This window comes from Eublepharis macularius, chromosome 3 (assembly GCF_028583425.1).
Source record: "Eublepharis macularius isolate TG4126 chromosome 3, MPM_Emac_v1.0, whole genome shotgun sequence".
NCBI classification, from domain to species: Eukaryota; Metazoa; Chordata; class Lepidosauria; order Squamata; family Eublepharidae; genus Eublepharis; species Eublepharis macularius.
In genome coordinates, this window is record NC_072792.1 from 143,906,705 (window position 1) to 143,920,430 (window position 13,726).

At 40.3% G+C, this 13,726-nt stretch overlaps 1 protein-coding gene across 1 annotated transcript in view; it reads right to left on the reverse strand.

Annotated features, from left to right (window-relative positions):
* Window positions 1-9,800, reverse strand: part of SLC19A2 (solute carrier family 19 member 2) — a 39,724-nt gene extending 29,924 nt beyond the window's left edge. Inside the window, exons 1-2 of the mRNA XM_054974938.1 lie at window positions 9,516-9,800; window positions 4,917-5,525 (exon numbers count right to left, since the gene is read on the reverse strand). Of these exons, the coding sequence (XP_054830913.1) occupies window positions 4,917-5,525; window positions 9,516-9,716 (810 nt within the window). The 5' untranslated portion in view covers window positions 9,717-9,800. The remainder of the gene's footprint in view (window positions 1-4,916; window positions 5,526-9,515) is intronic.
* Window positions 9,801-13,726: the final 3,926 nt, after the last annotated feature.

The window sequence follows — 13,726 nt, forward strand, 5'->3', positions numbered from 1 at the left end:
CAAGAAAATATTGTTAAATAATATGTTAATTTTTAAAAGTATCCCATTAAACAGAGCTTCTGTTTGAATTGCTGAAGATATATTATCAGAGTTATGCATAACTTCACTCCCTGACGTTTTGTGGCTGGCTCCACCTCCTGTGGCAGCCATTTTGTGGCTGCACTTACCACCCTGAGTCAAAAAGGTTAGGGGTCCTGTTTCAGAACATAAGTAAATGGTGTGGGGCAGTGATCTCAAGAGCTGATACTGATATCATAGTATGTTCTCACTAGCTAGGATGACAACATAACCCTTGAAAAAGCACAAATAGACTAACATCTTTATGCTTCATTAATGAGTTTTATAAACTGGTTTACTATACAATATCTAAAGCAATAAATATTAAATAGTATCTAATGGGCAAACAAAGTTTCAATGCCACTCTACATACTACAAAAAGAACACAAAAGAAAAAGCTGAGTATAATTGTCTAAAATAAATAAGATTGTGTTTTATGTTCTTTCAACTAATTCTGATAGTTTTTGTGCCACATACTCCCAATTCAGATGGCCAGTGATATTGCCTAGCGTAAATTTTTTAAAAGGTAGTTGCACTGATACTATGTTTGCTTCACTGTCCAAGAATGCCTTTCTGTAACACAAGATCTTTGTACTATGTAAGTAGGTAAATTATGTTAGGAAGAGGTTTAAGGCACAACAACATCTATGCTATATTATCTGTATAACACATGCTGTTTCAACCTGCTGTCTCCAGGTTGCCAGTTAATACATACAATTTTTTTTCTCCTGTCAGCAAGTAAGTGATACTAGTTCCCACAGTCTTCAAAGAACAGCCTCTCTTTTTAAAGAGCTAAACACACACCATACTTTTTCACAAGGCACTGTTCTAACTAATCTTAAAAAGTATTACTGTTTTAATATTTGAACTGCAGATATGGTGAGCATCATGCCTTCCAACCAGAAACAACATCAAGAAAAACTCTGCAACATGAAAGCTTGCAACTCATGCTGTGATTGGTCTGGGACTGTGTGAACAGAGAGTGAAGAAACTGCCTCTAGCAGCTGCAACAATTTAGCCAACAGTTACGTAAGGGAGTTATTATCTCTACTATACTGCAAGGCAAAGTTACATGTGTCTAATTTTTTTAAAATTCCCAAAGAAAGATTTTACAGCTGACTTAAAAAAGCAAGGGGCAGGCTCATATTATATTTTTACTTGTTCCTTTGGGGGAGCCTGCCTTTATGTTCTGCAGCAATCACAAAACAGACCACTGATCTCTCAAGGTCTGTGTGGTTTACTCTGAGTAGCAGTAGCTCTCTGGAGTCTCCAGTAAATGTCTTTCACATCACCGGTTCATTTTAACTGCAGATGCCCAGGAATTGAACCCGGGACCTTCTTAGAAACAGATTAAGCCTGCCCATTTTGCTTATTATGATATTATTACAAAAAATAAAATAAATTATGTTAATTATGAATATATAATGGACAACTAAGGAAAAATTAAAAATGGGAAGAAATTCAAGCCCTGGGAAAGAACATCCCATGGTTTAGATATTATCAATTAGTGACTAAACTTACAGAACAACTATCCAAAGAAGGACAATTAAGAGAGAAAACAGTGTTTGATCAACTAATCTGTGGAGAGTCAAGACACCTGTTAAGAAGAGTATCTAAAATCTTCTTGCAATATGAAACAGAATCGAAACAGATCAAAAATTGTATTATTAAATGGATGCAAAACTTTGGTGAAAATATTTCAATGAGTCAATGGGAAAACTTATGGACTAAAGACATTAAATTTACAGATTGTCAAATGTTAAGAAATAACGGGTATAAAATGTTTTTAGATGGTATATTACTCCTAAAGCTATTGCAAAAACTAGTAAGGATTATAGCAGAAAGTGCTGGAAATGCCAATGTATGGATGCAACTTTCTATTATACGTTGTAAGATAGCAAGAAGATATGGGATAAAAATAAATGAGGAGAGGCAAAAGATATTGAAGTTTCGCTTTGTGCTAGATCCTAAAAATATGTTATTAAATATTTTACCAAGTAATATAATAAAAAAGCATAGTGAACTTTTTAAATATATGGTGACAGCAGTAGTATATGCAACAAAACGGAAGGCAGAATCTTGTCCAGACATGACTGACTGGATGAATAAATGAATATGCATCAACAGCAAAATTAACTTCTTATATGCATAATAGAGCAAACCAAGAATTTCAGGAAAAACTGAAAGTTTTTTTTTAATGTGGAGCTGTAAACTAAGGAGAATCGAATATAAATAATATTACAATAGATCAATTGGTAAATCAGCATGCTAATATGCTTAATATAATAAGACTAAGATAATAATGTTGAATATAAAATATAAAAGGCTGTACATAAAATATCTTAAGTATGTATGGGGATGGAGAGGGGAAATATTACGTAATTTCATTATTCTGGTAAATGTTTTGCTTGTATTTTATGTGTATGCTGTTGTTGTTCTTTAATGTTTCCCTCATAGTTTACTGTTTAAAAAATAAAAAATAGGGGGGGAAAGAACCTGGGACCTTCTGTATGCAAAGCAGATGCTCTACCACTATGCCAGAGCCCCGACTCAAACAGCAATAGCCAACTGCAGAATTCTTCTAGGACTTTAATCAAAACAAGATTTTTAATACTCTTTGTAAGTTTAGTGCCACAAAAATTATTAGAGTGTGGGGTAAGCTTTTCATGAAAGGTTTCAGCTGCAGCAACTTACACATCCCTTTAACCAATATTGGAAGCACTACAAAGAGAACAATATTTGTCCACCTGGAGTAAGGAGTCAGACAATACCAAACCAGAAAGAGCGCTTCCTTCAACTCACAACTGACTATGCAGCACTATCACACTGATTATGTGATCCCTGACTGGCTAGAGTCACTGTTCCATGGAAGCGACTGGAGACACAACTAAACTGCCACAGGACTTCTGTTATATTTTACATTTCTAAGTGGTCAAGACTTAGTTAAGAAGACTTCATCACAAAACTATTAGGTCTAAGTAAAGTGGAACTGTATCAGAACTGTTTCCTAATACTGGAGATGTGACCACAACTTCCCTCCTTGCATAGCTCACTGGCAACTCTGAGGAAGTTTCTTTCATCATGAAGAAGTTCTAATATTACCTTGCTCCTAAATACATCTCCTGTGTTTTAACTGAATTCTTAAAAACAGAGCAGTAAGTCCTCCAGAAAGAAATCAGAGATGGGAGACTAGTTTTTGTTTCCTTAGTTGAGACATGACCATTCTAGTGCAGAAATCATGCAGACACCAGTACCAAAATGGGGAGCAAACATATCCTATAGGCACCCCGTCCCAATTATTGCATTGAGCTTGAAGCTGCAACGAATAGCCTGGGAAAAGAGCAGGAAAAGGCACTCAAAAAGACAGCTTTATTTCTCATTTCACACCAGGTGCCTAAGCTGACTCCATACAACAGCAGCAGAAAGAGGCCAGATAGCCATAGCTCCTCCAGCTCTCTCAAATATCTCTACTTTCACCAACTAATTAGACGTACCTCTCCTAAATTACAGAGGAGGAAGAACAGCAGAGCTCTCACAAATGGGAGAATTTTAAAGACAATAACTAATTAGAAGTCTATAAAAGCAATTCCTTCGTCACCCCTAGAAATTGCCACCTGCTATCAATAATGTAGAACACTGGCAGATATTTGGCTAAGCTAGGCCTAGTGGCCATTGACTTGATGGCATAGTTGTGCTTTTAGTTCACCTATGTCCTAAAAGACAGCCTGCAGATAAGGGCTTACTTACACCAGTCAGCACAGCATCTTTATTTTTTAGAAATAGAAATTAAAACTTCCCTCAACATCATCACATAAACATCAAGGACTGAGTAGGCTGACAGACGCAGCTCTAAGAGAATATCCAGTGTGGAAGAACCAACTCCCACAGATCTGGTGTTGAAAGCCCCAAGGAGCAAATGGTGAAACAAGATGACAAAGAAAGGGAAGCAACATTTGCCTAAGTAACACTAGCCTAAGGAGTTGTCATGCCAATTCTGATCTCCACAGAAGGACTGTAGAACACGATACTTCTGTCGATACACAATAGCTCATTAGCAAAGGATTCCTGTGCAACTGTTTTTGACGGGGTAACATTAATTCTCTGGAATGTTAAACAGCTTTCAGCTGCAACCTAGCCAAAACAATCCTTAAAATAAAAGAGAACCCTTTTAGCCAAAGAACAGACTTCCAATTACTCGTTCTATTTACACCAAAAGTTTATTTTGTGCTGAAATACTCATTGCAGTGTTCTTTACATCTTGCAAGCTCCCCTAAGAATATCCACAAGCAATAGTATCTACTTTTTGTGTGATCCAGTCTTACCTTAATTGACTCACATCTCTGGACCATTCACTATCCATACATTTGCCATATCTCTGCTTAGGAGTGTATAATTTTTACTCCCACGACCAACTTCAAAGGACGCCTACTGTCTCCTATTCAGTAATCTATCTTCCAATATCCCCTGCTCCAGAAGCTGACATTTGCTAAAGCCCTCATCCCCCATAACAATTACTTTTCTTAAAAAGTTGGAGGTTTGCAATGACTTAACCAGTATAATCGGTTTCCCTGTAACCTGAAAGGGACTTACTCCAGCTGACAACAGGAGCTTGACACAGACATGCCACTGAAGCAATCAGATTGCTGAAAGTTAAAAACCACCCCATTGCACTGGGGTGTAAGTGGAAAGGCTCCACAGGCTATTATTGTAATCCGCTTTGAGTCTCAGTGAGAAAGGCAGACCATAAATGACGTAAATAAATAAATAAATAAATATTGGCAATTAAAGCAGACGGCTGGTTCTCTGTGCAATGGCCAGTGTTGTAGCTTCCATTTCCCCAAAACACCAGTGCTCCTTACCTGCAGCTCTGCAGGGTGCTCTTCTATATTTAGGGGAACCTTCGATTCAACATCTTCCCACCCAGGAACCCTCTTTAAGGCAGGATCATCCCGGACGACTGCTCCGTTTTTACAATCTACAACCTTCATTTCCTTACTGACCTGGGTGCTTGAGAAGTGGTGAAAGAAAAGGCTTTTATGCGGCATGGGCAGAAACCAAGCCATGGCAAAGGCAACAGATACGGAAGTGAGAGACACCACATTCAAACTGAACAGAGACCAGCCAGCAACAGACACTAGGACTTGTCCAGAGATAGAGCCCACAGTATAACCTACAAGGGCCGCACTTCGACAGTAGCTGGTGACTTTCTGGTACAAGGCCAGGTCCACAATGCTATAGATGTAAGAATAATAGGCAATCTCTGTTGCAGTCACCACTCCGTAGAAAAATTCCAAGAACTGAATAGCCAGAAGTTCTTTGGCATAGAGCAGCATGAACCATGTCACTATAAGGCTGAGTCCTTGCAGGAGGATTACAGGCTTGTATCTGAGATAGTCCGTTGCCAAGAAGACCGGGAATAGCAGCACCAAATAGGAGTAAGTCCATACTGGATAAATCTCATTGAAGACCTGAAAGAGAAAAAAAGTAGTCATGACTGCCCTCAATCCAAAATGAATCTTTTAAACTTGAAGTCCACCCCCTCACACATAGTTCTGGGTTAGCAGCATCTGAATAAGTTGCACTATCAGTTGGCAACTGTTGAAATTAATGACGGTCCTAAGGATCATTTCATGTGCAAGTGAATAGCAGAGAGGAAGAGAAATTTTATCTACGAGCCCTAGGTTTAATGGTGTAAGACTAGACTTTGGGATAGAATGCATGGAAAGAGAAGAACACACCACCAAGTTGCAACCAACTCATGGTGATGCCATTTACCAGGTGTTCCAAGGCCAGAGACGGTTTCCCATTGCCTTCCTCAGCATAACCACCCCTGTCTTTCTTGGTGGTGAACAGTGGTAAAATTCAGATGTGGAGCAAGGAGAAGACATGAATTGTCATTTACCTTACAGTAGGGCTTTGTAAATTGAGACAAGAAAACAAGTCCTAAAATAGCAAATTTTAAAACTATGGAATTACTCTCAGGTGATTAAGATAAGAAAACATTCTCTACAGGTGAGTGGTACTCTTCCTAGACTTAGGCGTAATTGGATGATCAAGAAAATATGCAGAAATAAGCAGTGAGTAACAGGGCAAAAAACTGGTATGACTGGATTTGTCAAAATCTTATCACAAAATCTTGCTATCTGTAGTAGCCATCATTTGCCAGGGCTGTATTTCATGAATATAGTTTAATATTAAGACAGGATGTCGGTCTATTTCATTATCAATATTTATGAATGGCAACTATCTATTTAAAAACATTCTAGAGCCAAGATTAACATGAGAATTATTTTCAAGTTCTACTTCATCATCTCTAGAAGTTTCTCTGAGATACAGATAGCTATTTTACCTCGAGTCTTCCTCCCCACAACAGAATTCTTTGATTCTTCCCAGTACCACACAGAATTTCTCCAACCCAATCAGAAACATTTGGCATTAAAGATATATAGAATGTTGTGACAGAATTACTCTGAAAGAACTCTGAACAGATGCCTAAACCTATTTTTGAATTACCTATATTTTACAATATGGCATCTGGAATATTATTAACACAGCACTGGGACCTGTTCTCCAAAATTCCAAGCAGCTTCACTTCCAAAATTCCAAGCAGCTTCACTTCCAAAATCCCAAGTAGCTTGCTACTTAGAATTTTGTCCTGACATCACTCCAAAAAATAAAGTATCTACTCCAGCAGGAGACAGTTTTAGGAGACTGGGCATACCTCACCCAATTAATCACTTAGGGCCAATTCAAGAACTATTTCTTTCCAGTCAAAGCACAGAATCATGTGGCAACAGAGAGCTTAGAACATTGGAAAAGGGTTTACCACATGAATCTGGATCCTGATGCTGTGGAGAGTTTCCATATAGTTACTAACACAGACATCACACACAAAATAGTGCATGAGCTATTTGTACATCATGACATTCTATGGTAGTAGTGAGTTAGACGTGCATGCTGACTGCATGGAGAAGTATTGTGTCTAAGGAGATATGGACTATCTGTGACATTTGATCTGTGATGGCTTTTTCACACCCTAAGGCATTGTGTTGTTTCAGTCACAAAGGGATTAACGTGTTGTCCATGATTACTGAACACAAATAACTGGAAGGCCCAATTTCCCAACCAATAGATATGAAGGGGGACAACCACAATTTTTTTCTCATTCCCCCAAATATCTGTTACATTTGAATTCACCATCTCCACTATTCCATATTAGTATGGAAATAGCACCTCCCATACTTGTCTGCATATCTTCTAATGATCCTCTCTGTGTTTACGTGGAAGAAAATTCCACTTATTTCAGTGGGACTTACTCTAAAGTAAGTATACACTGGCCAACAACCATACTAGTAATAGAAGGGGGGGATAACCTGGTATGAAGTTAATATAGTTCCTTGCCCTGAAAATGGTTAATTAGTGTGCTAAGGTGTCACAGGCCGCATTCAAGAACCCAAAGGGCCTGATGATGCCTCAGAGCCTTATTCTGACACTACATATTACTTTAAGCTACTGAGTCCCTCACCACTGACCTCAAAGCATTCCCAGGATACAAACACACACCCAGAGAAATGTTGTGTAAAATAGTGCTCTTCAAATCAGGCTATGACTAGCATTATCTATTGCAAAATCCTGACAGTCACATTGAGAATTTTGTTTTAACCTCTGGAACTGAGAAACTAGCTGAGTATTTCTAAACTATTTTTGTAACTTCATGGAACTGTTGCCATAGGTTTGAACAATAGCAGTCTGAGGCTCAAATCCCTACAGGTCACTGTCTGGCAAAGAGATAAGTTATACGGATCAGAGTCTGTACAGACTACTACATGAAATGCTCTGAACACTCTAAAGTATATTATCACCTTAAGTTATTAACAGTCAATATAAAGCACATTATTGTATTTATGTGATAAAAACTTAATTTTCATATTATGTGAGGGGAATAATTATTTCATATTATTCACCTCATTTTTCTTTCAAATAAATAATTAAAATTATACACAACTTTTGTCCTTTACAGCTTACATCTTTCCCCCGCTATTTTATCCTCACAACAACAATCCTGTCAGGTAGATTAGGCCAAGAAAGAGAGCGTCTGGCCCAAGATCACCCACAGCACTTCCATGGCAGAGTGGGGATTTGAACTGTGTATTACCATATCATAGTCTGACATTCTAACCACCTCACTACAGCAGAATTCACAGCGGCGTTCAGGGAGCTTGCCTCCATTATATCTTCTCAACACTGGGAGGCAGGTTAGCCTGAGAGAACTTCATAGCCGTGCAAGAATTTGAGTCCAGATTTCCAACATTCTAACACTATATTCATTATATTTATTATAATAATTACACTCTGTTGACTCTCCAGAAGAATAAGATGCTGTGTTTAACAAGTTCCAACTCAGGCTATCAATCAAAAGCTTCCTTAGCATGTGTCTATTCAATTCTCATTTGGAATCTTTCTAGGAAACAGAAGCCAGAACCTCCTGAGAATTTATTCCCATCTTCAATCACTTGGGGAAAAAGTCTTAATATTTAGATCAGACTGTACTGATACCAAAATATAGTGCAATAATATGCTACCTATCAACTTAAAGAGAGCTCTGCAAGTACAGCTCAGGAAGTAGGCACATGGGAGAGGGGAGAAACCAATCTGGATCCAAATCACAGTGCTGAGCAAGGACAATGACACCCCCCCACACACACACACACTTTCCCAAGACAAATTACTTCTCCCAAGTTACCATTAGACCCACTTATGAAAAAAAAAAACATAGGTACCCATATGATACCGGTCTTTTTCCCCAATTGTGTTTAAGCAGCTGAATGGAGACTGGATCGAAGAAAAAGCATGGTATTCTCTCTGAAGAACAACGTGGAAGGGGGGATTAAACTTCCTCCTGCTTCAGCACCGCAGCTCACCCCTGGCTGCTTCTTCACTTTTCAAGTATACCTTATGTGTAGCTTGGCCCTTAAGCAACACCTCTTAAGACACTCCAATTTTAAGAAAGGCAACAGCCGCAGACTCAGAGCTATCCTGACACATCTTTTGCTCACGCGCACACACCCCACATACACTTCTTAAACGACGCTTTTTGGATTAAACAGCCCGATGAAGTTTTCCGGGGCATTCCCGAGTTTGCTCACTACTTTGTGACAGCGTAGTGAGTCCTCGATGTATGCCTCTTCCATACCAAGTAAGTCCAATTGAACTTACTTTTTACCATACTTTTTACCATTGGACTTTTTACAATTGGAATTACTTTTCAAAGACTGGCTATTTTCCAGTTGTTTAAGGGGAAAGCACTCTGCATGTGTTCAGAGGTACTCTCTTCCGTTATCGTTACCTTTCCCATACAAGACTTGAGTCTTTTCACAGCCATCAATGTTAAGGCAAGTCTTACGAAAAGACTCTCCTTTCCACCCGCGCTCTCGGGGATGGGAGGAGGAGAGCCGTACCTGAGTCTCGGTGAGGTTCTTGTCCGGGCCCAACAGGTAAGGGGTCAGGAAGGGCTCCGAAGGGCGCAAGTTGGCAAAGAAGCCGTAGCAGCACAGCACGGCAGTAGGCAGCGCCCAGCAGCAACCGCGAGGAGCCAGCCCCGCGCTTCGAGGCACCACCACCCGGGACTGGAGCCCGCCCGGGACGTCTTGCGCTTCCATCCGACGAGCCCCGGGACGGGGCGTCTCTGTGTCTCTGCTGCTCTCCGGGGCGCCGGCCACGAGATGCTCCTCCGGCCGAGGCGCGCAACCCATCGGCGGCCACCCACGCGCTCAAAGGCACCTCTAAGCTCGCGACCGTCGCGCCGCCTGTTCGCCCGCCTTCTAGGCCCATTGGCCGGCCGAGCAGCCTATCTCCATCGCACGCCCGGACCAACCCACGCCTCCAGTTCCTGTCTGACGAGAAGGGAGGAGAGGAATACCAAAAAAATTCGCGCGCCCCCTAGTTCTGGCGCAAGGAGGAGGAAAGCCGGGTGTGCGGGCTCGCCGACCAACGGGGCACGAGGCGCAGATTTGCCGGCTTCCGGGCTGTCTTACTTGCGTTGCACGGCCTTTCGGTCCCCTGTATTTTTTCAGATTTAAACGTGAGCGGATCGGGACCACGTGGCTCGGGGGCAAAGCACCGCGACCCGCTTCGCATTAAGGGGCTACAGGTTCAGTCCCTGTTATCACGATGCCGCACATAAGGCAAAAAACATAAAAAGTATAAAGTGACTTGCTTTTTTTAAAAAAATGAAAACCAGGAGTTCAGCGTGGTTATCTAGATTCATGTGAAGATGCTATAGCAATATGTAATTGCCAATGTTTTTAAAAGAACATAAGAGAAGCCATGTTGGATAAGGCCAATGACCCATCCAGTCCAACACTCTGTGTCACACAGTGGCCAAAAAAAACGTGTCCTCAGGTCTGCCAGTGGGAGAGGGACACTAGAAGCCCTCCCACTGATTGCCCCCCCTCCAAACACCAAGAATACAGAGCGTCACTGCCCTAGACTGAGAGTTCCATCTATATCTTGTGGCTAATAGCCGCTGATGGACCTCTGCTCCATATGTTTATCCAATCCCCTCTTGAAGCTGTCTATGCATAAAGCTGCCACCACCCTGTGGCAGTGAATTCCATGTGTTAATCACTCTTTGGGTGAAGAAGTACTTCCTTTTATCTGTTCTAACCTGACTGCTCAGCAATTTCATTGACTGCCCACAAGTTCTTGTATTGTGAGAAAGGGAGAAAAATACTTCTCTACCTTCTCTATCCCATGCATAAGCTTGTAAACCTCTATCAAATCACCCCTCAGTTGTCCTTTCTCCAAGCTAAAGAGCCCCAAGCGCTTTAACCTTTCTTCATAGGGGAAGTGTTCCATCCCTTTAATCATTCTAGTTGCCCTTTTCTGCACTTTTTTCAGTGCTGTATCTTTTTTGAGGTGTGGTGACCAGAATTGTACACAGTATACCAAATGAGGCCATACCATTGATGTATACAGGGGCATTATGACACTAGCGGATTTGTTTTCAATTCCCTTCCTAATAATCCCCAGCATAGCATTGGCCTTTTTTATTGCACACGGTATCGACATCTTCAGTGAGTTATCTACCACGACTCCAAGATCTCTCTCTTGGTCAGTCTCCGCCAGTTTGGGTCCCAAACTGTAAGCAGCTTTGGGTCCCCACAGGGGAGAAAAGGCATGTGTCTGGAATAAATTAAGCAAATAAATAAATTGCTAAAGAAATCTGAATTGTACTTTATTGCAAAAAGATACAATAAATGTGATGGTGGGGACTGCAGCCACATGGTCCTTATTAAAGCTAGAATATTTGACCATAAAAGAAGACGAGATCCCTATTTTGATCCCATTTCACCTATTATCTGTATGCATTCCAAAGTTTTGAACCCATGTTCTCTCTATCTGGGACCCAGTTTGGTGTAGTGGTTAGGAGTGCGGGACTCTAATCTGGAGAACCAGGTTTGATTCCCCACTCCTCCACTTGAAGCCAGCTGGGTGACCTTGGGCTAGTCACAGTTCTCTGGCGCTCTCTCCGCCTCACCTACTTCACAGGGTGTTTTGTTGTGGGGATAATAGTAACATACTTTGTAAACTGCTCTGAGTGGGTGTTAAGTCATCCTGAAGGGCGGTATATAAATCGAATGTTGTTGTTGTTGTTGTTGTTGTTGTTATTTTAAGTTGGAATCTTTAACAAAAAATCATATTGCCCAATGATTATTAAAGGTTATATTGCCTAGAATAATGATAATCATACCCAGCAGTAGGATACCTAACGACAACCTAGCAGAGACCTTTAGTGATAAAATCAGGAACAGATTCTATAATGTCTTTAATAATTCAAAGTAAAACTCTGCAGTAGAATGTGGCAAGTGCAGCATCTTTGAAATTAAAGATTAATTTGACTCAGGAAAAACTTCAGAGAGGAATAAGAGGGAACTTGAGACGCAATAGCTATCTTATCTGCTTTGTGAGAAGGCAAGAGATACCACATAAACATGTATATGATAGAAGGGGGGGGGGGTTACTGTGCTACAAAGAAAGAGACCAGCAAGAGGGTTTTACTCAGGCACGTACACGCACAAAAGAGATATCTACGGCTAGCCCTGTTGCCATGGTATAGAAAGAGAAGTGCTGCAGCAACTCAAGCTGGTAACCCAAAGAAGGAAGGAACCCCCCCCCCCCAACAATGGCTCTAATGATGAGGAAGTTGTCTACTGAGATAGTACGCTCATCCAGACTAAAATTTACAATGGCAGAACAGAACTTTTCTGCCTCCCCTCTCCTACTGCAGCTCTCTGGTTTCCATGAAAAGCTGCTCCTGAGGTATAGGGGACCCTGAGGAATTACATGAGGGGGTGTGCAGTAGGAATGGGTGGAAATTGCCTATTTAGTCTGGAGCCAACCCATATTTCATTGTTATACAAACTACAAGTGACATAAACATTTAAAATGCATGATGAAGTGACTCATCAAAATCTAATGGTAGTTGCCATTTATTTGCTTGTCATCATCATATGGCTTCAACTTTTAAAAACAATTTTTACCTAAAATCAAACTTAGTAAAAGCTCTTCTTGTTTATGTATTTAGAAAATATATATGCCGTTTCTCCAGAGAACCTACACAAGCTGCTTACAAAGCAAAACAGGATAGAATCATAAAACAGCATAAAACTCTATCCATTAAAAACCCAGTAAAAAGCATGCAAACTGCACAAAAGTTTTAGCAGCCTAAATCGATTCTCATAAAACAGCCCTCAGGTTAGAAGCAGATTGTAAAAACAATTTTAAAAGCTCAACTCCTTAATTAAAAGCCTCAGTAAAAAGAAAGGTTTGGGCCTGGTATCTTTAAGGTACAATGTACATTTCAGCCTATATATTAAGCAGATAATATTACTGGAAATATGAACAGAGTATTGATTTTTTTTTCTCATGCAGTGTTCCTCCCTTTGCTTACCTTGGCAATGTTATTACCTTTTTAAGCAATATTGATATCTTATGCTAGACAATAGCTCCTGTGATTCAATGTGGGCAATAAAAGTGTAATTTCCTGTTTGTTAAATTCATAAATCACAGAAGTCAGTGTAGCCCAGTGTAGACCATCTAGCAATGGTCAAGTGGGATACATCAGGAAAAAAGTATAAGAACACATTTCTGTAAGAGATTATTACACTAACATTAATTCACTTCAAGATAAAGGCCAAGTTATCTCTAAAATATAAAGTATCTGCAGCAACAGGATTCATCAGCTTGGGTGTAATAATAAATTCTTTCCCATCATAAATTGACACAATCTTTACTTAGCTTCACAAGGAAGCTGGCCACGGTGAATATACAAAAGGCTGCCAGCAATTTGCATTGAGAATGGGAGGTAAGAAATCCAGATATAGATCAAAGCTGTGCTGTTAACATACTAACAATGCAATCTTAAACAGAGTTATAATTTTCTAAACCCACTGATTTCAGTGGACTTAGATGGGTGCAGCTGCTTAGGACTGGGCAGTAAGGAACACATTCTAGGTGAAAATGGCAAATATACAGTGCAATCCTAAAAATACTTTCCTGGAAGAAGCCTCACTTAATGGATCTGAGAAGGATTCCAAGTAGACCTAGGATTGCTCTAATAATTTTCCACATGTTATGTGTGTTATATAATCACCTTAATGTCCACAAA